General features: G+C 37.3%; 1 protein-coding gene across 2 annotated transcripts in view; it reads left to right on the top strand.

Annotated features, from left to right (window-relative positions):
• LOC111513983 (sodium-dependent nutrient amino acid transporter 1) overlaps nt 1–11,196 on the top strand; it is a 112,035-nt gene extending 100,839 nt beyond the window's left edge. For both annotated transcript variants that reach the window (XM_074184838.1, XM_074184839.1), the window contains exons 10-12: nt 3,612–3,794; nt 9,052–9,146; nt 10,880–11,196. In XM_074184838.1, the coding sequence (XP_074040939.1) occupies nt 3,612–3,794; nt 9,052–9,146; nt 10,880–11,035 (434 nt within the window). In that variant the 3' untranslated portion in view covers nt 11,036–11,196. The remainder of the gene's footprint in view (nt 1–3,611; nt 3,795–9,051; nt 9,147–10,879) is intronic.
• The last annotated feature ends 13,278 nt before the right edge of the window (nt 11,197–24,474 follow it).

Here is a 24,474-nt window from a genome sequence, read left to right as displayed (position 1 = left end):
AATTTTTTTTTCTATCGTGTAATTCAATGTTTATATGAAAGTAGCTGTTTCAGGCGGACTTTTTTTCAGTTTGTGTCTGAAAGTTACTTCTTTGCATGATCTACACATCCATGTATAGAGTTACTTATTTTCAAATTGATTACTTCCTTTCTTCCTTTGGAAGATTTCCTCATTTTTTTTGTATCGAAATGGAGTAGTAGAGAGCCAAAAACTTTCTTTCACAAAAATTAATCATTCCTGAAAATATAACCCCTTCAATTCAAATATATTTAATATCCGCATATTACACCATTTATTGTTTTTCATACATTTTATAATTTTTTTTAATATATTTACATATTATACCTTTGATTGTTTTTTATACAGGATCAAACAGAAAAATTACCCCAAACATATTATAACGTTCAAAATCAAACTACTGCATACAAATGGTATTTTTTATTTTTGATATTTCAAGGTATTTCGAATGTGGTTTTGATTATATCGCAAAATCGGTGATTCATCTCGTATCTGTAGAGTAGGGAGAGTGCGTGTAGATTTACAGCACTTAGGCCACATGTGATCTATTATACATCCTCACGAGGAGTTGTCCTACTAGGTCATCGTCCATCTTGTATTTTCCAGGACGGTGAACAGGTCACTAGGATACATCTCCTTAATATTGGCAGGTTTTGGAAGATGCAGCGACATTACATTTACGCGGCTTCTTCAACCTGCTTGGGGTTCCCTCCGTGGAGGTGCACAATTGAGGAAGCTTTGCCTTCATTCAAGGCGGAGCTCTGGACACCCGCCGCAGGAAGTGCCCTTGCTGTTGGAGGTGATCTGCTATGTCCAGCCTCATTCCAAGCGGTAGATTGGTGTTGACATTTCTGTTCATCCCCAGCCACCGCCTCAGATTAAGGTGGGCATTTCTGTCCAGCCTCGCGATTGGTTTTTGTTGTTTCTATTGTTTCATTCATGTGTGTTCCCACGAGGAACAAGGAAGGAGTTGGTCACCTCTGGCAGAGCCCCGCATCATCAGAGGTTGGCTGATTACAATGAGGTTTCGCCCAGTTGCCCAAGGGGATCGTTCGTGACCGCATATCATCCTCCGATCATTCAGCTGTCGGCACGATTCCTCACACCTTAGGCTAATTGCACACACACCGATTGTGGACGGCCGATTTTGTACCGGTCGTCCAAATTCCAATAGTGAACCACATGTGGAAACGGGACCTGGCACACATGCCTACCGATGATCGACGCCGATCACCGGTCGACGTGTGTGCCAGGTCCCGTACCCACATGTGGTTCACTATTGGAATTTGGATGACCGGTATAAAATCGGTCGTCCAAAATCTATGTGTTTGCATTTATTGTTAGTTTGGGTAGGCTGGTCCACGGTGGCAGGTTTTGCGAACGCTCTTGCGGGGTTTTAGTTTCCCCCACCCTACTTATTTCTGCCACCTGGGGACGCGCCCGATAGGTAACCCAACCCACGTGATCGGTGTATCATATTTTCATCTGGCAAATATATTGCTTACATACATTTTGGATCAAGAAAATATTCAAACCATTTCGAAGTTTACTTCAACTTCATATTCAGTAAGTGAATAGAATTTAGGTGACCAAAACTGTTCCGGGATTCTTCTGGAAACGGGCTCCTACGATCCCAGAGAATTATTTATTCAATATTTGTATGATCGGCGCGGCGCTATTACTATCGGAATCGTTTTTTTTGTTGATGACTTGATTATTTCCATTGGGGTCCAATAGGTATAGTGGGTGCAACGGGAACGATTGATTCACTATCAACGGCTGAATTCAGTTGGGATGAAGTTTCAAAATTTATGACAGGCATATGTTCGTCGTTTGAATGAGGTATTAGCCATCATCCGAAATGAGATATTCCTCATCTGTGTATTGAATTTGAATATTGAGAATGTTGTCATAACTATCCGAAATATCAGTCTGATTTTCGTTGAAATACTCTATGAGATTCTCTGAATTATTTATATGAATTTTCTGTCATAATAATGCGTCTGCGTTGGCATTCAACTTCCTCTTTTTAAATATTATTTCGTGATCAAACTCCTCCAGTTTGAGGCGCCATCTTACAAGACGTAAGTTAGGTTCTTTGAGTAACATGACTCATTGCAGAGGTTCATGATAAATGCAAATTATTAATTTTTTGTCGAAAAGCTATGGCGTCGAAATATTTGAGAGTCCATATGATTGGTTATTACTCTGTATTGAAACTGAAATGATTTTGTTCAGATTCATTTAGCGATATTGCGATGAGTTCGCCAGAACCAATGGGTCTCTTCTGAATAAGTGCCCCCCAAGACAGAAATAATTGCGTCAGTGCTCAAAACGAAGGGCTGATCGTAATTTGGATATATCAGAATTGTTTGGTTGATGTGATGACTTTTGCATTGTTCCAAACATTTCATTCACTCACTGTATGGACTCTTCTTTCATTTTCAATTCATCGAAATCTTTTATAATTCCAAGATTCAGAAATCTGTTTTGTTGTAGTCAAGATAGGGAACTTCTGAGTGTCATGAATTGTTATGAGATTGGGTTTGATACCATATGTAGTAAGGACATGGCCAAAATAGGCTGTTCTCCAAAAATTTAAACTCATCTATCTAAACCTTGTAATGTGCGTTCCCCAAATAATTAGCTGTCTTAGAAAAATCATCTACGTACACAGTGCTGGAAAGTGGCTAGATAGATCTTCAGTCATAATGTCATCCTCACGTACTAGTGGTTATTTGTTTTCTCGATACCATAAAAATTCATTTGGGATTGAAGGAAGCCAGATGCCAAGTCTAGTGTTGCACCTAATGTTCATAGACTCACCTAGTTTATCCAAACCGTAAATTGATATTTGTCAACGATTGTCATTTGCTTGAATTTTAGATAATGACCAAGGAAATGACCAAGGTTATACGTTCAAACTGGTCCAACATTTCACGGATTTGGGATTGAAATTCCTGGGGTAATGAAGTGATATTATTTTCTGTTCAATTTCAATTGCTGCCAATCATCACCAGGAAAAATGTCCGAAATCTGTTTGTAAAATGTTAACGGGTGATGTTTATTCTCGAAAATTTAGTGCTACTTTTGGGTTCACACTGTAGATTTTCAGAAAAATTCATTTTGAAATTATTTTGCAAGTGATATTATTTTATTTTCGGAAACTCAGGAAACCAATATGTCGCGTCGTTTTTGACAGATGATTGGGTTGAGCATTGTGAACTTGATATCGTTTTAGAATGGATTCGAGATTTAACAGATGATTTTTTTCTATCTGCCACTGTTAGTGTTTTTGGAAATCAGGGATCATGGAATGTTGTGATCTGACTTATCCTTGAGGGCGAACAGCATAAAATTATGGCAGGGTTTTCGAAAGAATTTGATTTTTTTAAATAAGTAGTTGAATTGGAAGTGAAGAATTTCATTTCAACAGACATTTTAACTTTTTAGCAATTTCAATGTATCGATACTCAAGAGACCATTGAATACGTTTCTTCTGTCGACTGTCAGAACAATTCGTATTCAATTATTTATTGTCTCAAGGAAAATTTGAAATATAATAATTATCAGATGAATTCACTTTCTTACAGGCCTTGACAACTTCTGCACTGACGTTGAGTTCATGACAAAAAAGAAAGTAGGGATATACTGGAGGATATCGTGGGGAATTATTACACCGGTTCTCCTTCTTGTAATATTTGTTTATTTTCTGGTGACACTCAAACCACTGACCTACGGAATTTACAGTCTGGAGTATCCATTGGAACTCTCAAGTGAGTATTTGATTTACTAATATGGGTTTTTCAGTTTTAGAACTCGTCATAATCTGAACCTATTTCATAGATCAGCTTCTAGTTTTTTGTAGAGATTTTTTATTCACAATTATGGGTTTTCATTTCTCCGCAACAAGCTATATTATAATCAAGTGATAAGTTATACTCGTTTTTTAGGTACGTTAATCGAATATAAGGTGTGCAAATCCGTTATTTTCCAACTGTTTGTTTGAAGTGAGAATTTTTAATTCTACCATTATTTTCATAGATGAGAAATATAATGAAAATATGTATTTTGTCAGTATCCAATTTATGGGAGTTATGTGAATTATGTCAAAAATGTCAGCTCAATCGATTGATATATGCATACATATGTGATTCTCAAAATTTTCCCATGAGTATATAATAATTTGATGACAGCTCCTCCAGTAGATTCAAAAACTCTATTCAAGGATCGAATTTACTCACCTGACTTGAACGTTTAAAGTTCATTTTTTTTATATTCGTTTACTGTCAGTCTTCAAGCATAGCCCACTGACTAAAAAGAAAGTTTTTCTTCCTTATTCAGAGGAATCTGGCAAATTTTGGATATGCAGTTGGTAAGTACTTCGTCCACATTTTGTTGTTCGCTCCAACTTAGGAAGAGGGATGAAATACTCTGAAAGAATTCCGATTTTCAATTATGAAATATCATTGAATTTAGGTCGATGTCCGGAGAGCCTATTGTGAGGCAGTCGAAGACTTCACACTAGCTTCTAGGCTACAGAAGGCACTCTCAGATGACCACCATGAGAGTATCAATATCCTAACGAGGGGAAATGGCCATTTTCCGTCGTTAGAACCTATAGGAGAGTGCTGAGATTCTTATGGAAACTCACTTCTCAGGTTCTGTCTTTCCTGGAACGATGTACTGGACAGATGTACGAACAATAACCTCACAATACGACTGGCTATCTGCTAGTGCAGTAATTTATGAGGACAAAATAAGATGGGCTATATCTAGCTTTTTCCCCTTCAAGTCACCAGGACCTGACGGTACAAGACCAGCCCTACTACAGTGGGGACTGGACACTCTTATAACGCACCTGGTTGGAATATTCAGAGCCTCTCTAGCTCAGAGGTATATTCCCAGTAAGTGGAGAGAAGTGAGAGTAGTATTCATACCCAAACCAGGTAGGATGGACTACACCCTACTAAAAGCATCTTGACCAATTGGTCTCACATCATTTTTTTTAAACCATGAAGAGGCAATGTGAGCGGTACATAAGAGATGAAGTACTAGTTCACAACCTACTTCATCCAAATCAGCATGCATATACTCCAGGAAGGTCTACTGATTCGGCCCTTCACCATGTGGGTAGCAGAATCGAGAGATCATTGGACAATGAAGAATCCACCCTGGGTATATTCATAGATATAGAGGGAGCGTTTGATAAAACAACCTTTCCAACAATTACACAGCAACTACACTCCAGGAATGTACCCCTGATAGTAGGAGGATGAATACTCAAGATGCTTTCTAGTAGAGCAATAAGTATCAATGTAGAAGACATCACAGTGAAAAGACTGGTCATGAGAAGATGTCCACAGGGAGGGATCTTATCGCCCCTTTTCTGGTACATAGTTCTAGATACCCTGATTAATCACCTTAATAAAAATTGATTCTACACAACTGCATACGCAGATGACATAGTTATCTTGCAGACCGACAAATTTGTAAACACAATGTGCGATATAGCGCAGGATGAGCTCAAATTGATAAAAAGATGGTGAAAGAAACACTCACTGTCGATCAATCCCAAGAAGACTGAGATGGTCCTTTTTACCAAAAAAAAAAGTTTAACGGCCTTAAAACTTCCCGAAATCTCCAAAAGCGAAGTAAACTTCTGTGAAGAGGTAAAATACCGTGGTACTATCTTCGACAGGAAGCTAACATGGAACTCTCATCTACAAAGTAGAGCAAAAAGAGCATACGTGGCTTAGCAATGTCGAAGGACAGTGGGACGCGCATGGGGTCTTCCACCCGGTGTGGTCACCTGGATCTACACTGCAATAATAAGACCTATGTTAACGTATGGAGCCACTGCATGGGGACCGAAAGTTCTACAAGCAACGGCCATCCAAAAATTTTACCAAATACAGCGAATGCCTTCTTTAAACATCACAGGAACCATGAGAACAACACCAACCGCGGCAATGGAATTAATCACGGGTCTGACCCCTCTTGATCTGTACGTTAAGGAGGTTGCGTTGATGGCCATGGTACGATTGTGCACGGCTGGTGTAAACTTCGAATTAGGAATGGGTCAATTGACGCTAAGCCTGTGGTGGGAAGCGCTTACTATGCAACCTCTGCTGTAGGCAACAAACGATGCAATTGAACCCAGGTTTGTATTTATTAAACCCTATAAAATACAAATAAAGCAGAAAATAGAGACAGATGACACAAATGCAATACGGATTTACACATACTGCTCTGAAACCGAAGAAGGCTCAGGATGTGGAGTGCACTCCAGATCACTAAGCCTAAGAATTAAGTGAGGAATGGGAAGAAATACCAGCGTGGTCCAAATAGAACTGGCTGGTATCTCAATCGCCACAATCTGCACTGACAGCAGACAAGCCCTATTTGCCTTGAACAGACAACGTATAACATCAGGGCTAGTACTAGAGTGTTACCAAGATTAAGCCAAAGTCTCCTGAGGTGGGTTTATGGGCACGACAGGAGTAAAGGTGATCGCATTGCCAAGGAAGCGGCTGGACTAAGAATTTTAGGACCCAGTGGCACCTACGGCCTGATGACTTTGACAATTGCGGAACTAGTCAAGTGTTACACCCATGCTCAATCCTTGAAGAGATGAGACGGAACCAAAGGATGTAATCTTGCCAGGATCACCTTAGGTGACCCTGGGAAGCTGGCGCCGAAGAAATATTTGACAATGACCAGAAAAAATATATGCCTGACAGTAGGATTCCTATCTGGTCACTGTCAACTAGGGAAACACCTCCATAATATGGGGCTGTTGGATACACCTCTCTACAGGATGTGTGAACAGGAAGATGAGACTGTCAGGCATGTCCTGTGCGAGTGCCCGGAGTTATCGTCAATAAGAGAGTGTGTGTTCGGCGAGTCTTGGCCTACACCTGCCGATATAAAGGAGATGTCCACCTTCTTGGAAAGGACAGGATGGACGACGACCTAGAAGGACAACTCCTTGGGAGGATGTACAATAGGTCACATGTGGCCTGAGTACTCTGGCTCACACTCACCTTCCCTACTCTACAGATACAGATACAGATCAGGTCGATGATGGCCACTATCTTGCACTGATGAGTGGCTAATGAGCCCAAAACCACCCTTCGTGGTATTAGCAAATGTAGTAGTTGTTTTCTGATAGGCGTCAGTCCATTCAACCTACTGTGTAGGTATATTTGAGATTGGCTCGAACGTTTAAAGTTAATTTCTTTAAATTTGTTTACTGCCAGTCTTCAAGCATAGCCCACTGACTAATAAGAAAAATATTGATGACAGTTCCAATAATTTTTGAAAATGATCAGTTGGAATTCTATTTGTTGCATAACACAATATTCCTCAGCTCATTCGAACTATTTCTGGACTGACGAATTTGTCGTATTGAGATCAGATACATATTTACCCTCCTTTTCCAAGAGTATGATTTGAAATATGCCTTTCATCATTTTTAGAGTTGAAAAAGTTTCTGCGTGGATTTCATTAGTTCGGACTTCCATTGTCATTATGATTTAAAATTCCCGCCAAACGGTCATAACCCGCAAAACCGGTGAAACGGTGAGAAGAAAGAAGAGATGGGTAAAAGCACCCGAGTAAATAGTCATCTCTTGGAGGAATAGCCAGTGGGGGCCGTGCTCTCTCCCACGCATTATTCGCTTTATACTAGAGACCTTCCTTGGTGCGACCATGTGAAGGTATCTCTCTACGCCAAAGACACGGATCTCCACTGGTCTACCATGGGTCAGGAGCTCGGGATCGTCTACATGCAACGTGCATTGGACGATCTCGAGCTCTGGTACCTCGAGTGGAAGATCCGAGTGAACCTGGAAAAAACTCAGGCGACAACCATGGGAAGAACGACATACCCCCGTCTATGAAAGTGAGAATCTCTGGAAGGAAGATTGACTGGCAGACGCTGGTCAAGTACCTCGGTCTTCTCATAGACCGTAGGCTCACCTGGAACCCGCACCTGTTAGGCGTGAAGGCAAAAATCCAGGGTCGGGTGGCAAGCCTGTACCTTTTGATTAACAGAAAATCTAAGTTAGGCCTCAAGAATAAAATCACGATCTATAATACGATGTTCAAGTCTGTCATCATGTACGCTTCAGGCGTTTGGGGACAAACGGCTCCGACCAACATCTCCATCTTGGAGACTTTACGTAATAAACTTCTACGGATGATCTACGATGTGTTAGAAATCACACGTTAAAAGGTAAGACCTCGTTAATCGTTATCTCGCACAAGTTTTGACTTCTGAGGGTTGTCGTTCGTAGGGATGCGTCAGCTGATTAACGGAAAAACAGATTTTTTTCAAAACAGATTGTGGATGCTGCGTAGTTACTGCGGAATGAAGCCATTCGCAAAGATTTGAAGCTGCCTTCCATTCAGCAGTCCATCCAGTCGAGGAATCGGCTAGTTTTAGATTGCGCTGAAACTCACGATAATCCGTTAGTCAGAGAAGCTATATATTACGCTGTAGATGACCCCTCTTGACATAGAAGGCCCCCGACACTCTGTCGGCCCACATTCATGTCGCCATCTCACTATCCGTTATGACCCATTTATCCCTCTGACAAACATCAGTTGAAAGGGTGAGGGAGCCAGGCTCCAACATGTTGAAACCAAGATGGCTGTCGGAATAGTCCAGTAATCACCCGAAGACGATTTTGGATTCCTACAATCAAAGCGTCGCGAAGTAACTTTGTTTGAAATCGATTTTTATTCAATTTCAATTTTCAATATCTTGCTCAATTTTTATTTCAGGGTTTTTCTGTTACGCAATATGATTGTTATTTTCAGTTATTCGTTTTGGTTATCCATTCTTTTTGTTGTTTCAGGGATTTCAAATCATATTATATCATATCAGATAATTGAAGTCCAAACTAATGAAAATCACCATGAAACATTGTCAACCATTTTCAAACAGTTTTTACCTAATTTACTTTTTATACAATACTTGTGTGCATTGTATATTTTACCGTATGAACATATTTATGAAATTTTCAGTTTTGGGATGGGGTCTTCTAGCCGTAACCGTAATTCAGATACTGATGTGGATAATATATGGTATATTCACAAATAGAGGATATCCAGTTGAAGGGGTGAGTTCCAAGATTCATCATATAGGTGAATTTATATGTTAAAATGTATTTTTCAACTTTTTCCAATTCAATTTTTCCCAACGTTCACCATTATATTGACATTCATATGATAATGTTATTGTGTTTCTGATATTAGTAATTGTATTTCTTTCCAATTATTTGTTTGACACAATTATTATCTCTTATACCTTTTCATTGTGTATGTGTATTTCGATACTTGTCGTATAAAATACTCAGTAATCAACTGAAAAGTATATCGATTTATGATTATTACTACGAATCCTACCATTTGAATAGTTATTGAGATACTTAGTTGGCAAATTGGATAAAAGAGCTGTAACTCTTTTCATTTCTGATGTAATATTGAAAATACTTATGATGCACTGTTTGGATCCTTTGGTGTAGTAATGAATATTACTGGAGTTTTTTCTCAACACCAAATCGTTATTTTTAACACATCGACACGTGTTTCGATCACCAAGTGATCATCTTCAAAGAGGAAGATTAAAACTAGAAACTGAAGCGAAGCTAACCCTATTTATGCTATATAGATATCCCATACAGGTAAATCATCCAGGTGTACCACCAAAACAGGTATACCAACCTGAATTTATTTTACAATTTTTCTTTATCTATTATTTTACAATATATGTTTAAGTGTTATAGCTGTATATAAAACAATTTTCAGCTATATAAAAATTAATTTCACAATGTTGCCTATCTAAATTTATTTTCGCAATGTGTCCTTATGTAGTAATCAGTAGACCCAACAATATTATTTTAACAAGCTATATAATATTCTCGTTGGTATAGGTCCGTCATCGTTATTCATATTATTGTGTTTACTTATTTCTACACTCTCATAGGCATCTAGTTGCCTGTTGTTGTTAACTTGTGTAACTAATCTTAATGAACTGAAGTCTATGGAATGGTTTTGTTGCAAAATATGATGGGCGACTGCTGATTTTTCAGGTCTTCCATATTTTAAGTGTGCTATGTGTTCCTTATATCTTACTTTGATAGATGTTTTTGTCTGTCCATAATATTTTGCATCGCAGTCCTTACATTCAATTCCGTAAATTCCAATTCGGAAAAGTCTGGAATTTACGAAATTGAATGTTAGAACTGCGATGCAAAATATTATGGACAAACAAAAAGATCTATCAAAGTAAGATATAAGGAACACATAGCACACTTAAAATATGGAAGACCTGAAAAATCAGCAGTCCCCCATCATATTTTGCAACAAAACCATTCCATAGACTCCAGTTCATTAAGATTAGTAAGACAAGTCAACAACAACAGGCAACTAGATGCCTATGAGAGTGTAGAAATAAGTAAACACAATAATATTATGAATAACGATGACGGACCTATACCAAAGAGCAAACTATATAGCTCGTTAAAAAAGATTGTTGGGTTTACTGATTACTACATAAGGACACATTGCAAAAATAAATTTAGATAGGCAATATTGTGAAATTGATTTTTATATAGCTGAAAATTGTTTTATATACAGCTATAACAGTTAAACAAATATTGTATAATGATAGATAAGGAAAAATTGTAAAATTAATTTAGGTTGGTATACCTGTATGGGTGGTACACCTGGATGATCTACCTGTATGGGATATCTACATAGCATAAATAGGGTTAGCTTCGCTTCGCGATACAAATGGATTAGAACTATATCCTCCTCTTTCATCATGTCTGATCAAAACCAATATTTTCAGATTATTGGAAAATCTTTCTCAACGGAGAACTGGTCTCCGAATGGTCAGGAAGAGAATGAGCAGTGGAGGAAATTCAAAGAAGATAAAATTGCAAAGAGAGGACTCGAACGAGGTAGCTGGTTATCCCAAAAAATCAGAGACCTAACTGGATCGTAGTACAGATATAAGACGTTCCTAAAATAATCTGTGATAAAAGATTTTGTATTGTAAGAAATAATACCTATCATTTTATCAATTAACATTTTCTTTCTCATGTCAAACACAAGAATGTGCCGTCGTATAATATATTGTGAAAAGTAATATAGTGGAGTATAATATTGTTTCATTTGATTTCGAGTTTGGAATATTTTCACAAAAACCGCACATTGTGAGATATATTTCAGATACATTTGAGGTACAATGTGATGATGTGTTTCGATATTACAACTCATTTGATATTTTGGGCTCCTTTGAATTTCTATTTCTATTTTTTACTGGTGAACTAGTGAGAACTAGTTACAATAATCAACCACTTCAATCCACTTTCTGTTCCGTAGTGTTTATTCTACATTTTCACATTTCCTATCTCATGAAAAAACTCAATTCTGTTCTTGGAATCACTTATTCCGAGATTATTCATCCGCATAGTCGAATACCGAGGCAAGTTTTTATATCATTTAAAATGTGTAATATATTAATAGTGAAGCATATTGATGAAATTTCATTAATGATTTCTACCGAGAACTTATTTTTCAATTCGATTTTTCGCTGATTGGGACAAATTAAATATGAATCTGACTAATGTAGCTTCTGCTTACTCAGAAAAAACCCCATTATCAATTCCTGTCTCAAAATCAACAATAATTTGTTTTCGTGCAGAAAATAATGACAAATTCCTGCATCTGTTGTTCGAAATTGAAAAGTTTGTATTTATCAGGCAACACAAAAAACACAAGTGGTACAGTGGTTAAATAAAGCAAATGAACGCAGGATTTTTCTGAAAATTTCCCATCTTATATTTCCTTATCTGTTCTATCGATCTGAAATATTTTTGGCATTGCGGCGTTGTCACTTCCATCAAAAAGTCCTACAAACTTTTTTTTTCTGGGACAAAAAATAATCACTAGAGGAAAATGCAGGCACTCTAAGAGCGGTGCCCGTGCGAAAGTAGAGATCCACATTGAATTTGAATTGTTAGAGATTAAATCCATTAGAAAAAACGTTCTCAGGAAGTTTATTCCACATAAACGCCGTTTCACAAATGAAAGAGTTCTTGAACAGTGAAGTTCGAAGTGTGCTGAGTTGAACCTCGAAACGATGAGCAGCTATAGTCCGTTGCGTATTTCTGATATGTACCGTTCTTGGTGGAATCAAATATGCCAAGTCTCTTGAACAATTCCCGTGAAAGTATCTATAGTAGAGAGGAAAATCTCCAACCTGTCTTCGATGTTCCAGACTATCAAGGTTGCAGGGGCTCTTTTCTGCGTGGAATCCAGCAGCTTCATGCTATGCTCAGGGACAGAGCTGCATATATAAGAAAATCACTCTAAAGAAGGTCTGATCTGAGCTTTAGGAAGCATCAGAAGTTGCTGGGGTATGCACAGTTTTCTGGTTAGGAACAGTGGTCCAAGTTTTTAAGAATAGGCTTTTGCAATTCCAGGACTACAATGACCGAGTCGCCTACATATCTCGGTTTCTCACACCCATAGTAGTTCGAAATCTGTTATTGGAGATCAACTATTAGATAACTCCATAACACTGGGGACAACCCGACTGAGGCACCCCTCTGATATTAGTGCATTCCATTCCACCAAATACGAAGCATGCAGTTTATATATCTACAATCAAATGTGCCAAGTCAATTGAACACTTCCCGTGAAAGTATCTATAGAAGAGAGACAAATCTCCAACCTTTCTTCGATGTTCCAGGCTATTAAAGTTGCACGTGGTGTTCGCGTCTCCAATCAGACGAAAGACTCTTTCCTGGATGGAATCCAGCAACTTCAGGAGATGTTTGGAGGCAGAGGTCCATTCTTGAAAACGAAACTTCAAATAAGATCTGATCTGAGCTCCATAGAGCATCAAAAGTTGCTGAGGTGTGTACAGTTTTCTGGTTCGGAACAGTGTTCCAAGCTTTTGAGAAACAGCCTTTGAAATCCAGCGACATGATTGTGCCAAGACATATTGGTGTCCATTTTAACCTCCAACAAACTTATCTGAGCAAAAAGTGGAATTGTCTGACTTGATATCATTATATCCGTTTCGGAGGCTTTCATCTTTCTGGAGGGTTTTTGTGGCATTGAAACGAACCTGGTTATTTTCACCTCAATAAAAAATTACTTCTAGATTCTCATTAAGATATGCAACTCCTGCTGCCGGTGATGATGTGCATCCGCCGCTGATGTACTGGAATCCAGATAGAATGATGAAACAAGTGTGATGTCATCAGCAAAGCCATATATTGGACAACAGCGTTGATAGTATTCTTCAGGAAGCTGAAGGTGCCATACACAATAATGATCCGACAAGCCGTAGCTTCAAAGTTAAGGCAGCAAATCCGTATGCCACACACGGTCAAAGGCCTTCAATATATCGAGCGCTACAGCTCTTGACTCTCCATGTTTCTCGATTGCGTTATTCAAATTTGGGGGACATACAATAGAAGGTCGCCTGTTAGTCTTTGTTTTCGAAAGATATATTGATGAACACCCTGTATATTAACACGCTTTTTCATCAGAATACTTCTTTGTTATTAATATCCTATACCTATCTTCATTAGTTTTCGAAATAAAAAATAATATATGCCAAATATGGTCCAAAACATATCCCTATTGAACTAACATCAGTGCTAAAATTAATATTATTTTCATCATGCATGAAAATGCAAATAAAACCTCCTATATATCACTCGATTAATCGAAAGACGATAAAAAATGCTTCAAGATGATATGTCATGTCCCTATACCTAAATCATAAAGTTTTCCTAATAAAGTCACTTTTTCTGGAAACATTATTTTTTTAAGAATTTAGTTTTCGGTAGCAGTGGAATTAACAAGCTTATAACACTTTGATTACTGATATGAGTAATTTACAAATAGTAATCGACGGTGTTTCAAAACATCCTCCGAAATGAATGCAAATATCGATTATTCAAACAAAATTCTTATGAAATTATTTATTTCACATGAACAAAGTGATCAAATCATTGTCAGAACTTTCAGAAAATTTTCAACCAAATGTACCCTGAATTAACAACAATGAACGAGAGGAAGTTTGAAAGTTACAAAATAATTTTCTCAACTATGGATCAAAGTTAACAGGGAACAACTGTACCAAAAATCAGGCATTTCTAGTTAAAAAGTAAGATTTTCTGGGCTATAACACATTAAAGTACATAAGCGTCCGATCAACCATCGACCGTGAGTCACTCTCTACATATGTATATGATCGAAAAATGCCATAGCGGGTTTTTCTGTAAACTTACAAAAAGAACTTCTTGTGAATTGCTTGGATTTGAATCGCTGGAGAATAAATCCATTGTGAAAAATGTTCTCAGGAAGTTCATTCCACATAAAGGTAGTTCTCCAAATAAAAGAGTTCTTAACCAGCGAAGTTCGAGGTGTACTGAGTTGAACCTCAAAACGATGAGCAGCCACAGTCCGTCGCGTTTTTCTGATATGTACCGCTCTTGGAGGAATCAAATGTGCCAAGTCACTTGAACACCTCCCGTAAAAGTATCTAAGGAAAGGAGACAAATCTTCAACCTTCTTTCGATGTTTCAGGCTATCAAGTTTGCACGTAACGTGCGTCTCCAATCATGAAAATGGCTCTTTTCTGAATGGAATTCAGCAACTTCCGAGTTTGTTTGGGGGCAGAGTTCCACACATGACAACAATACTCCAAAAAAGGTCTGATCTGAGCTTCATAAAGCATCAAAAATTGCTGAGGTGTGTACAGTTTTCTGGTTCGGAACAGTGTTCCAAGCTTTTGAGTAGCAGCCTTTGCAGTTCCAATAACATGATTGTGGCTAGACATATTGGTGTCAGTAGATGAACAAAGAGCCACGAGCGTAAAATCCCATGTATTTTTTCAAGGAGTAAAACTTTTTGCAATTTTTGGTTCAAATAGGAGTAAGGGAAACGTGTGACGTCATCAACGCAGGATGGAATGAGTATCGTAGCGATTCAAGCGTGGAACTCGGCCCCCTAAGTACTCCGCCTCACCTATCAGCTCCCTTAGTACCTCCGCCTTCAGCCCCCTTGAGACTCCGCTCCTCAGGCCCCCTTGTCACGTGATTCTGATTAAAAAAAGTTTATAGTTATGAGAATCGAACCCACGACGTCCGCGTGGTAGATATTGTCCTTAGCCTCTACATCAATGTAAGACATTGAAAGTAACTGCGAATAATGGGTATTTACGGTGTAAGTTTTGTCAGAACCGAAGTTGACTCATTTTATATAGTTACTTGACCGCATTTTTTTGATTTCCGTAGGATGTTAGGGAAGTTGTAATCATCATTATCATGTTGAAGATAGGAAAATATACTCAGATTTGGGAAAGAATTGATATTTCATATGAAGATGAGCATGTGTGTGTGAGAGCGAGAGACACGTGTGACGTAATCAAGGCAAAGAGAGATGGAGATGGTATCGAGGTTTTACGTTCCTAGTGCAAGCAGGTGTTGCCGGTTGTCAAATAAATCGTTGTTTATGGGGCAATGTAGCATTGCCGGTTTTGAAATTAATCGTGAACGACTCAATGGAAATTGGAAGCGCGAAAGTGATATATTAACAATAATGAATCAGATTTAGGAAAAAATATAACAACCTAACAGTTCAACTTGCTTGCGTTGTGTACGAGGTGTCTTAAAATACATCATTAAAGAAAAAAAACATGGCTTCGAAGTGTACAGAGTGCGTAAAAATATATCATTAAAGAAACATGTCGGTTTCAAATATGATATCAATGTGAATACAAGACGTTTCAAAATACATCATTTAAAAAAAATATGCCGGTTTAACCGAAGTGTAGCGTTCCAACATGTCAGAAGGACACCAAGTCTCGTATCTTTGGTAACCAAGTTAGCATCATCAGGAGGAGATTGCACCAAAGTTGTCGAGGAGTTATGTATTGTGGGGTTAACATTCGAAAATGGGGAAAGCGAAGTATTCAACCGTTTTACAAGCGTTTCGACCGTTTTTCGTGCGTTTTTAACCGTTTTTTGTGCGTTTTCGATCGTTTGCGTGCGTTTTCAATTATTGTGCGTGCGTTTTCAATCGTTTTGCGTGCGTTTATTCGTTATCGTTTTATCGTTATTGTCATCGTAATTTTCAGACTCCTGAACAGAACATTTTGGAACACTCAGCCCAACTCCTGATACAGAGTGGTGTCGGTCAGCCAATCAGAATGGAGGAATCAAATATCGGTCGATTGATTGTGTTAGATGAAATTGAACTGGAGAATGGGGGTCGAATAATAATAGTGATGAAACATTAAAATTTTGAAAGTGACGTAGTCAGCATGGGAGGTGGTGGCATGGTAGAAAATGTGTGATGGCTTATGGAAATGAATGAGTTATTTGAAAAAAAATGACATAATTGTCAGAAGGGCACTGAGTCTTATATTCGCTAATATTGATCAGATCGAGATGTATAGCACATCAACTGAAAGAGAAACTAATGCAAAATGTTTCGACAAAGAAGAAACAAAAATGGCGCAACATGTCAGGAAGGCACTTAGTCAAATCTTCGTTGATGATGGTTGAATCTCAACGGACAGCATATTAAATGAAAAGGAAACGAATGCAGAATTCATCGACAAAGAAAAAACAAAAAATGACCGCAACATGTCAGAGGGGCACTGAGTTGTATATTCACTGATGATGATTAGATCGTCACGCACAACACGTCGAATGAAAAGTAAATTTATGTAGACTTCGTAGACGAAGAAAAAACAAAAGATGATGCCAACAGGGCATTAAGCCACATCTTTGTTATTGACGGTTGAGTCTCAACATGCAGCACATCAGATGAAAAGAGAAGGAGTATAGAATTCATCGACAGAGTAAAAAAACGAAGACGATGCCAAGAGGGCACTAGTTCACGTCTTTGCAGACAGATTATGATGTAATGCACATGAAAGGGTTATCGATGTTGAAATTAATAAAGGAACGACATGGCGACATGTCGAATAGGCATAAGGTGTAATGAAATAATTCTGAAATACGTATAAAAAGCATATGTGAAGTCGTAGAGATGTTGAGAAAAAATGAAAATTTTATTATTCACCTATGACATATCTTTACGTTTCATGCAAGAATAAACACATCCGGTAATGAAAAAATTATCGTATACGAAAACATTTTATATATTTGGATTCCTTATGGTGAGAAGGTTTCGAATCCATCAAAAAACGACCACTTTCGGTTTTCACTTACGGTCGTCCTATTTCGATGATTTTGACATTTATGGATTCGTTTAGATGTCTAAAAACATAATTAATTATTTTGCGAAGCCAAAAGGGCTTCATCTCCTATTTCGGTTATATCAGCTGCAACAGGTCGATGTTGGTACTCATTTAAAATGGTATCATTTGTAGATTATGGAAAATACGATATTAAGCGCCTAATATGAAACAGCATAGGAAGAATTGCAAAGAAAATCATTGAAAAAATTTTAAATTCAATGTTATTAGGTTACGAACATTTATAAGTTCGAAGGCAGCAGTTCGAATCATAATCAAACCAAAAGGGGCTTCGAAATTCTGGAGGCGAGGGATTCTGAAATTCACGAGACACGTTTTCACTATCACACTGTCACCACTTAACTGGCTAGGTTGGCGTGAAGTTGTGTGTAGTGGATGGTGAGGTGAAGACCAGAACTATAATGAACTATTTCGAGCATGAAGTAAATGAACGAAATGTCCGATAAAATACACGACTGCGATCGATCTGTTATTGATTATCTAACACTTTCAAAAATTCCCGGAGCATTCCTTTTGACATTACAATTATCATTTATCTGATTCCTGAAGTCATTCATATCTAGTGCAGGAGTTTTATATAAAAGAGATGACCCCATCAATAAAAATCTAGAATATTGATATCTTCAGTTCTTTGTCGATGAATTCTGCATTCGTTTCCCTTTCATTTGATATGCTGCACATTGAGATTCCACCATCTTCAAAGAAGATGTGACTTTGGTATGTTCAATACGAAGTCAACAGAGGATTACCTGGTGTTTTCTCTTTTTTTTGGTGGGTGTGTCCAGGGTTTAACGGATGGCTTTATTTCGTTCAGTTTCGAATTCGTCTGAAACCATTCCCTCTGCTACTCGTTTATTATCATATTCTTGATTCATCTTTTCGTATCAGACGGAGTTATTTTGGTGATTATCCTTGACCTATGATCGTCTATCGCTTCTTTGGCTGCAATATCTGCCTTTTCATTACCAGCGATTCCAATTTGCGATGGGACCCATAATAATATTACTTTTTTCCTAATTCTTCGATTCTATATAGTTCATTTTCTATTAGTAATATTATGGGATTGTCTGTATATAACTGTTGCATACCCTTAATAGCACTCAAAGAGTCTGTTACAATTAGAAATCTATCAGCAGGATGATTTTTCAGAAGTAATAATGCTTGTAGTATTGCGAATAGTTAAGCTGTGTATATACATGTGGCTTGGGGAAGCTTGTATTTTAATGTTTCGTCCGGCGATACAACAGCTGACCCAACTCCCTGATCTGTTTTTGAAGCATAGGTGTACATAATTACATGGTTCTCATAAAGGGTTAGATTTTGTTTTAATAAGTTCAGTAGAATTTGGGGAAGAGTATCATTTTTCGTGAAACAGGATAAAGAGGAATCACATATAAGGGGATTGATCATCCAAGGAGGAAGGGGTAGTTAATGGAGTTGGAAAATAATGGAGGAAGTGCATACCCTAATTGTTCTAAATATTTGTTCGTAAAAAGGAGGGTCAGTCCTTGGATGTCCCGTGAAATTTTGTTTGAAACAACTTGAAAAAACAGTATTATATGTACAATGTGTTGGTTTGGTTGCAATAGAAGTAGCATAAGAGAGACTCATATATTGTCTACGGTACCTTAGTGGGATTTCATTTGCTTCGCATGATAAGCTTTCGATTGGGCTTGTTCGATGAGCTTCTAATGCTATTCGAAGTGCTGTACTTTGAACAACGTCTAGTTTTCGGATTGTCGACTGGTTTTCAGAAGCATATGCTATTGATCCATAGTCGATTCTGGATCTATTAAGGGATCTGTAGAGTCGAATAAGTGTAGTTGTGTCGGCACCTCATGTTTTATTGGATAGCATCCTCAGTGAATTCAAACCTCCTTGGCACTTTCTGATGAGATGGTGTATGTGTGATTTCCAGTTTAATTTCTGATCGAAAATCATTCAATGAAATTAATTCAATTTCATCAACATATTCCAGATTTTTGCCATAGAGTTGTAGTGTTGGTCTGTCTCTGATGTGTGTTTTCGAAAAGAGTATTAATCTGGTTTTTTCTGAAGAGAAAGTGAGTCTTGTTGATATAGACCATAGTTCTAACTGTTGTAGGTGATGCTGTTGTAGGTTGAACTAATTGTTTCAATATTCTTTCCTTCGATAATTAGGAGTAGGTAATCAGCGTAAAGTCGTGCTTTCACTGGTAGTTCTACATGTTCTATTATCTGGTTGATTACTATAAGAAATAATGTATCGCTTATAATAGAGCCCTGTGGTGTACCATTTTCTTGGGTTTTCAGATTCGATAGTTCTCTATTGACTGTAACTCGAAAGAACCTATTTTCAAGAAAATTTTTGACTAATGCTAACATATTACCTTGGATGTTCCATTGCTGTAAAGTTTTCAAAATATAATACCTCCAAGCCTTGTCATAAGCTTTCGATTTATTTCTGTTTATTTGATAACGCCTCATGTATTTCTGACTCTGGGTCTATAATATTGTCTACTGTAGATCTGTACTTTCTGAAGCCGTTTTGTTCCTGTCGAAGTGAGTTACGAGATTCTAAATGCCATACCAGTCTTCTATTCACGATTATTTCCAATAATTTACAGAGGCTATTAATTAGAGATATAGGTCTGTATGATTCAGGATTATGTTTAGGTTTGTTTGGTTTCAGGATTGGTATTATAGTGGCTTTTTGCCACTGGTGAGGAAATTTCTGTTGTCTCCATAAGTCATTTATCATTTATAATTTATAAATGGTATGTCATCTGGCCCAGGAGAAGTGTTTTTAAGGATAATTAGTGCGTCTTCGAATTCATGTCTTAATATATTCGAGTTGATGGGTGATGTATGGTGTTGGTCTATGATAATGGGATTTTTTTCTTCTTCCATATCTTTCTTCAGGTTGAAATCAGGATCAAAGGTCATTCTGCTTGAATGATTCTTGAAGTTATCAGCTAGTGTCTCTGCTATATCTCTATTGTCCTTCATTGAATTTCCCTGATGAGTAAGTGAATTATTGCCGATATAAGATTGTTTTCCATTTATTTTCTTAACTTTCTTCCGTACTTCTGCCATAGGTGTTGATGATTTTATTTTTGATACATAGTGTTTCCAGGACTCTTTCTCACTTCTTTTTATTACAAATCTTGCTCTTGCTCTTAGACTTTTGAAAATAATCTGTAATTCTTGTGTCTTATGTCGTTTGAATTCGTTGAAGGCATGTTTACTTTGTATTATGGCCTCGCGGCATTCATTATTCCACCATGGGACTGGATGATGTGTTTTGAGGTGTTTAGTTTTTCTTATAGTTTTCTCTGCAGCTTCTAGAATCACAATATAGATATGGTTCAATTTCCGTTCTAAGTCGTTTTCTGTTTCGATGTACTTTTCCATATTGTTCTTGATGTGTGTTGTAAATGAGGTTCAGTCAACGTTTTTCAAATTCCATCTATAAAATGGTATTGTCGTTGTATCATTTCCATCAAGGGTGAGTTTGATAGGAAAATGATCACTCCCATATAAAAAAGGTAGTACCTCCCAAGATGTTGTGGCCAGTAGAATTGGGTCGCATATACTTAGATCGATGGATGTTGAACTACCGTCAAAGGCGTTAAATCTTGTATTATTCCCTTTGTAGAGGATTGATAGGTCGAAGTATTGTAGTGTCGGATATCGTTCGTCCTCTACGGTTTGTGTTTTTACTTCCCCAGATGATATTATATTCATTGAAATCCCCAACTATCATTCTGGGTGATGGTATTTATTTTATCAGGTCGTTTAGTTCCGCTTGAGTTACTGCATGACTTGGAGGAATAAAGACGTTTCATATATTTAGGGTGGAGTGGTCTCGGATTGTGATAGCTACCGCTTCCAAAGTTGTGTTGAGGGTTCATGGTTCCGCTTCAATTTCTAGTTTTCTGTAAATAACTACTCCTCCACTGGCTTGGTCTTGGCAGTTTCTGTTACGAAAAAAACTGTTGAAATTTTTCGGTCTGTGTTCTTTATCGTTCTTGAGATTAGTTTCCTGTAAACATATCATATCTGGGTTATGTTCCGAGGTTCTTGTAACATATCCAAATGGCAGAAGTAACCGTTGGTATTCCACTGAATAATTATTTTTGGAGCCATTTGAAATATTGATATATGATCTACTAATAGGTGGTATCTTGTGATGAGTCGCTCTCTCCCTCTGTCAAGGTACTGTCGATGTATCTCAGAATTCGTTTGAGAATCGTGTACATCGTGTTTTTATACTTCTCTCTGTGAAGTAATGGTAGATTTTCTCTAGCATATTGCACAGAGGAAGTAGTTCTTTGGTGTATCCTAATGCTATTTGTTCTGGTTCGTGTGAATCGATAATGTTTTCAAATAGGTCAGCAATTTGATGATACTTCAGAATGAACGGCGCAGAATGTGATTCGATGAACTCCTCAGCAGGTGCCATCATGTTTAGTAATTACATTTGTGGCTTTTCATGGGAAGTTACATGCTTGTATTTCTTTAATTTTCTACTTTCTGGTTTGGAGAATATATCATCTATTGTTTTATCTTGGCTGGGTTTACTTTCAATTGGAGGTGTAACGATGTCTGCTAAAGTTTTTTCAGGTGCAGGTTGTGTGTCTTTCTGTGATTCAGTTGTTGAAGAGGTAGCTTTTGATTCCATTATGTTTTGGGTGACTTCGAGAGGTATGGGCGAAAACAATGGGTTTAACCCCAGAGGTTGTGGTAGTGCTATCGGTGTATTCTCAATGTTGTTCGGATTATCTCCTTGTGCTAGGGTTTCCATGGTTGTAGTTTGGTCTGGTGATGACTGGGTAATTGTTCTTGTACATTGAGATACTAAGTGGCCAAATTGCTTGCAGTTTAATCATGTCATATTGTCTTGTGACACGAATATGCGGTATGATATGTTTTCATAGGATATGGGAAGGGATTCTGGAAGTGTGACATTGGTAGGACTAATGTATACCTGACGACGAAAATTCATGATGTGGCTGTATTCGGGATTAGATACACCAATCCTCAAGAATGAACTTGGTGATATTAGGTTTACTTCTAATTTCTTCAGTTCAGTTTCTATAATGTGATGTGGAATCGAAGGACAAATGTTTGATGGAACCAAACGTGTTGCTGGGGTTATTAGACGTCGAGCTTGGATACGTTGGTTGTTTATTGTGATGGAACCATGTTGAGTCATAAAGTTTTCGATAATATCTTTGTTGGATATGTATATATCCAACAAAGATATTATCAGAATATGTATATATCTATACATATTCTGTTATTAGATATTCTCGAAGAAAAGATAATATTTCTACATTTTGTGAAGTTGGTATTTCAGTGGTTTTGTTGGTGAATTGAATTTCTGGAAGGTCCCTGTAGTCAGTGATCTCCATTTGTTGATTCATCACGACGTTGTTATTCATTTCAATATCATTGGAAAAGTCCCGGAGACGGTCCTGTCTCCGAACCTTATCCGTATGATAAGAGGGAATACCACAGTGTTTTTCTTAATACTCTCTGTGTCGATGTATAGTAACAAATGAGTGATTAAAATCACTAATGATTATGGTACTCACAGTCAGCTGGTACTGAGAGCACTTGTTTATGCGGCATTGGGTAGGATTGTTTTCTATTTACTTTCGATATAATTCAGAGTATTCAGTAAAATTCAGAATCTGTCTATTGATACGTTTCACTATGTCACCGATCAGGTCCGGACCGATTCGTCCGAATTACTTAGTGTAAAAAACAAAGTTTATCTATATTGGATACTCAAAATGGAAATTGTATCAATTATTATAAGATTTTGAAAGATATTCTGAAATGTGCATTGTAAAAAAGTATTCAATTCAATAGTATTTATGGCTCAATATTTTGCATATAATGACTACCACATAAGAGGTAGATATGTGCTCTTGCGGAGTTCCATTCAAAACTATTCAAGATAAATAATCTTACGATACATGATCTGCATGTAACTTCAACGGTATTGGCAGCACACGCCAAGATAGCTCTCAGGGACCAACAATTTTTTCGACTTACTTATATTATGACCAAAATTACACAAAACCTCTGTGAATTGTAGCCTATATATTATTCTGTATAATAATGTAAAGTTTCATTTAAATCCATTCAGTCGTGTAGGCGTGAATGAAACACAAACATACATAAGTACTTACATCGTCACAAACTTTCACATTTATAATATTAGTATAGATATAGAATAGAATTAATATTGTTTCAGAAAACCCTGTGGATAATTGAAATAATATTAAAAAACTGTCAAACCAGACAAATAAATGAAGTCAAAGTGATTGATTAACAACAAGCTCCAACTCAATAGGTGGATATGTCTATTTTTTTATCAATCCAATCAATTCAATTCTCATTGCAAATCCCAACTCACTATAGGTTCGCAGGAACTGTCACACTCGAGTGCTTTTCCATGTAGAGACATCGTACAGTATCCACTGGTGCAGACACGTTATTTCCGGATTTTGTTAATTATTCCTTATGCTCTGTTCTGAGCCATAAATAGAGAAATCGATTCGTCGCTACAGCCCTTAGAGTTCATTAAACTTACCGATTTGTATGTCTTAAACCTAATAATCTGATTTTGATTTCAATAGACCGCAATTTGAAATGTTCACGGAGGTCGTTGAATCAGTAAGTAATAATAATGATGATGACGTTCATTCGTGATAAAAATGAAATCGATACAGTAATATCAGATTTGGGTATAAAAATGAATAAACATAACAATATCCACAGAGGTATTATACATAATTTTTTGTGGAATTACGATATAGGAAATTATTGAATAAATAGGAACAAAACTGAGTGTAAAATAAATGTACATTAAATGAAATTATACCTAATCTTATTATATTATATAGCATAGATGAATTTGAGTATACATGCATACATTTCAATATCTGCAGAAATCAGTGGTTTTTTGAAGCGTTTCAGAGAAGTCTGCTTTGTAATTTCGTTTGGTGAACAATTGAATTGTTTGGGAGCTAGATACCAGTAGCTTCTCTGTCCTATATTTAGAAACTAGTGGTATATAATAGTGGTGCCTTGTTCTCATATGGATGGTTTGAATTGTCATGTTTAGTTTTGTCCTAATA

Source organism: Leptinotarsa decemlineata, unplaced genomic scaffold, assembly GCF_025532065.1.
Source record: "Leptinotarsa decemlineata unplaced genomic scaffold, Ldec_3_MD MMD2_tig00026358_RagTag_RagTag, whole genome shotgun sequence".
Taxonomy (NCBI): domain Eukaryota; kingdom Metazoa; phylum Arthropoda; class Insecta; order Coleoptera; family Chrysomelidae; genus Leptinotarsa; species Leptinotarsa decemlineata.
Note: the sequence above shows the minus strand (reverse complement) of the source record. Positions and strands in the feature narration are given on the sequence as shown.